Raw genomic sequence first — 2,351 nt, forward strand, 5'->3', positions numbered from 1 at the left:
ATGTACCCTTCTTTAGCACTGTCACATCAAACGCTTCTCGCAAGCTCGATGTCACCACAACTTCGCAAAGCCAACTCCCGCTCCCGCTAAAACTCAATAGCAAACCCGCCTTTCCAGGCGTTTTTCCTATTTAAGAAACGCTGAGGCAAAAAAAGATATCCGGGCAGAGGAGGGGAGAGGAGGAGAGGAGAGGAGAGGAGAGGAGAGGAGAGGAGAGGAGAGGAGAGAAAAGGAGAGGAGCAGAGCAGAGGGGAGGAGAACGGGATAGGAAAGAAGATAAAGAGGAGGAACGAGCACAGCCGACGGGGCAAGAGAAATGAGGGAAGGAAACTACTTAGGAGAAGGAGCAGGAGCGAGCGACTGACCTGCACGCAAGGTCGACTGTCCTTGTCAAGCCACCTGCGAGTGAAAATCAGAGAAAGCAACCGAGGGAGGGAGAGAGAGAAGCGAGCAAGATGAAAGTGTTTGAGAGAAGCGAGAAGGAGAAGAGAGACGGAGGAAGAACAAGGAGAAAGAAAAATGGGGGAGAGGGGGGAGAAAGGGGGGAAGAGGAAGGGAGGGAGGAAGGGAGGGAGGAGGGGGAACGAAAAGGGAGCAAGACGCATGTAAGAGCAGGGAAAGGGAGACAAGAGGAGAGGAGAAGGGAAAAGAAAACAAGAGAAAAGAGGGAAAGTGATGAAGATATTCTATCGTTCGCATGTGCTGCTTGATACATCACAGTCGTCAAGTCCTGGCGCTCACCAATCCTCAAAGGGAATCTCAAAGGTGTGGGACTGCCGGCCATGCCCGATGGTGATCATGATTGGAAGTTTTTTGGTTGCATCCTGAGCTGAATTGCGAGCCAAGGAAACAAACTGAAGAGCAGGAAGAAGACAGTGAGAAGAGAAGCAGGAACAAGTGCAGAAATGAGAGTGCTATATCAAGAGGACAAGAAAACAAAAACGAACAAGAGAGGACAAGACAGATCAAGAGATGATGTTGATATCTGACAACAAAGTCGACATGGAATGATCTGCAGGTAGAAGAGTCTTCGTGGAAAGCACAGCATAACAAGTAGGAGAGCAGTAGAAAGCAAACAAAAGAAGCGAAAGAGCGGTGGAAACTGTTGCAAATAAAGAACACAGAATATGATCGTAACTTTGACTTGAAACTCACCGTTGAGAAAGGCTTGTCTCGCAAAACTCCTTTCAAGGTCGAGTCCGGAAGAACCAGGCAGGACGTTCCGCTGAGAAAGATGGTTTACGTGAGGTTCAAAGCAGATCAGAATGAAGATAAGACATGACAAGTCATTGCAAACAGAGATGTCGAAAGAAACAACAAGATAAAGCACAGGTAGGAGCGAAGAAGAGAAGGAGGAGGAGGAGGAGGAGGAGGAGGAGGAGGAGGAGGAGGAGAAACAGTAGCAGCAGTAGTAGTAGCAGTAGTAGCAGTAGTAGCAGTAGCAGCAGTAGCAGCAGTAGCAGTGCGAGAAGCAGAAGAAACTTTTTACAACTCCTCGACTGCATCCTACCTATCCAAGATCCCAGGTATCCAGCTCTCTCGCCCTGGGACGCGGGGGTTGATCTCCGTCTCGAAATCCAGCAATTCTTGTAGGAGCACAGTCACTTTCTCCTCCTACATTGACTCGCTCCTGCTCCAGCTCCTCTACCTCCTCCTGCTCTTCCTCCTCCTTCTCCCCCTTCCTCTTCCCTCTCCTCCTCCTCCTCCTCCTCCTTCCTCCCTTCCCCTCCCTTCCCCTCCCCAACTCCCTCACCTCGGCCATCGAACTTGATGGAGGTCACAGGGATCGAGTACTCCGCAGTCGAGGTCGCCTGCCAGTTTTCTTCACCTCCGGCCCTCCGGCCCTCCGGCCCCTCACCTTGAAGAAATGCATACGATCTCCCTTGGCAATTGATTTGTGATCATACGCCCCGAGCTGTCGAGCTAATTATCAACCCCTCCTCCCTCCCCCTCCCTCCTGCTCCACCCTCCTTCTCCACCTTCCTGCTCCTCCCTCCTGCTCCACCCTCCTGCTACTCCCTCCTGCTACTCCTTCCTTCCCTCCTTCCCTCAGTCCCTCTCATATTGCGTCAACTTGCGAATCCACTTCCTCCTGTCCCTTCCCCTTCCCCTCTCCCTCTCCGTATATTCCTCTATGCTCGCCGCACCCACTGTCACGGTAAGACCATCTCTCCAATGGACTCAAAACTGATCATCGGATGGATCTGACCGTACGGTCAGAGTGCTGTTCTGACAGTGAGTCCCTTCAAGTTCTCTCAACCTCTTTCCCCCTTCTATCCTCTGCCTCTCCCTGCTTGGAGAGTCTCCATTCCACTGACGTCTGTCTGCCGCATTCGCCTCTCCGTCGCTAC

General features: G+C 51.8%; 1 protein-coding gene across 1 annotated transcript in view; it reads right to left on the bottom strand.

The window, feature by feature from the left end:
* Positions 1-2,351, bottom strand: part of GUITHDRAFT_145651 (hypothetical protein) — a gene marked incomplete at both ends in the record, with an annotated part of 5,887 nt that overhangs the window by 1,997 nt on the left and 1,539 nt on the right. The window contains 6 exons of the mRNA XM_005823524.1: positions 366-399; positions 742-854; positions 1,156-1,225; positions 1,511-1,586; positions 1,754-1,811; positions 1,859-1,915. Of these exons, the coding sequence (XP_005823581.1) occupies positions 366-399; positions 742-854; positions 1,156-1,225; positions 1,511-1,586; positions 1,754-1,811; positions 1,859-1,915 (408 nt within the window). The remainder of the gene's footprint in view (positions 1-365; positions 400-741; positions 855-1,155; positions 1,226-1,510; positions 1,587-1,753; positions 1,812-1,858; positions 1,916-2,351) is intronic.

The sequence above is a fragment of the Guillardia theta genome (assembly GCF_000315625.1).
Source record: "Guillardia theta CCMP2712 unplaced genomic scaffold GUITHscaffold_107, whole genome shotgun sequence".
NCBI classification, from domain to species: domain Eukaryota; class Cryptophyceae; order Pyrenomonadales; family Geminigeraceae; genus Guillardia; species Guillardia theta.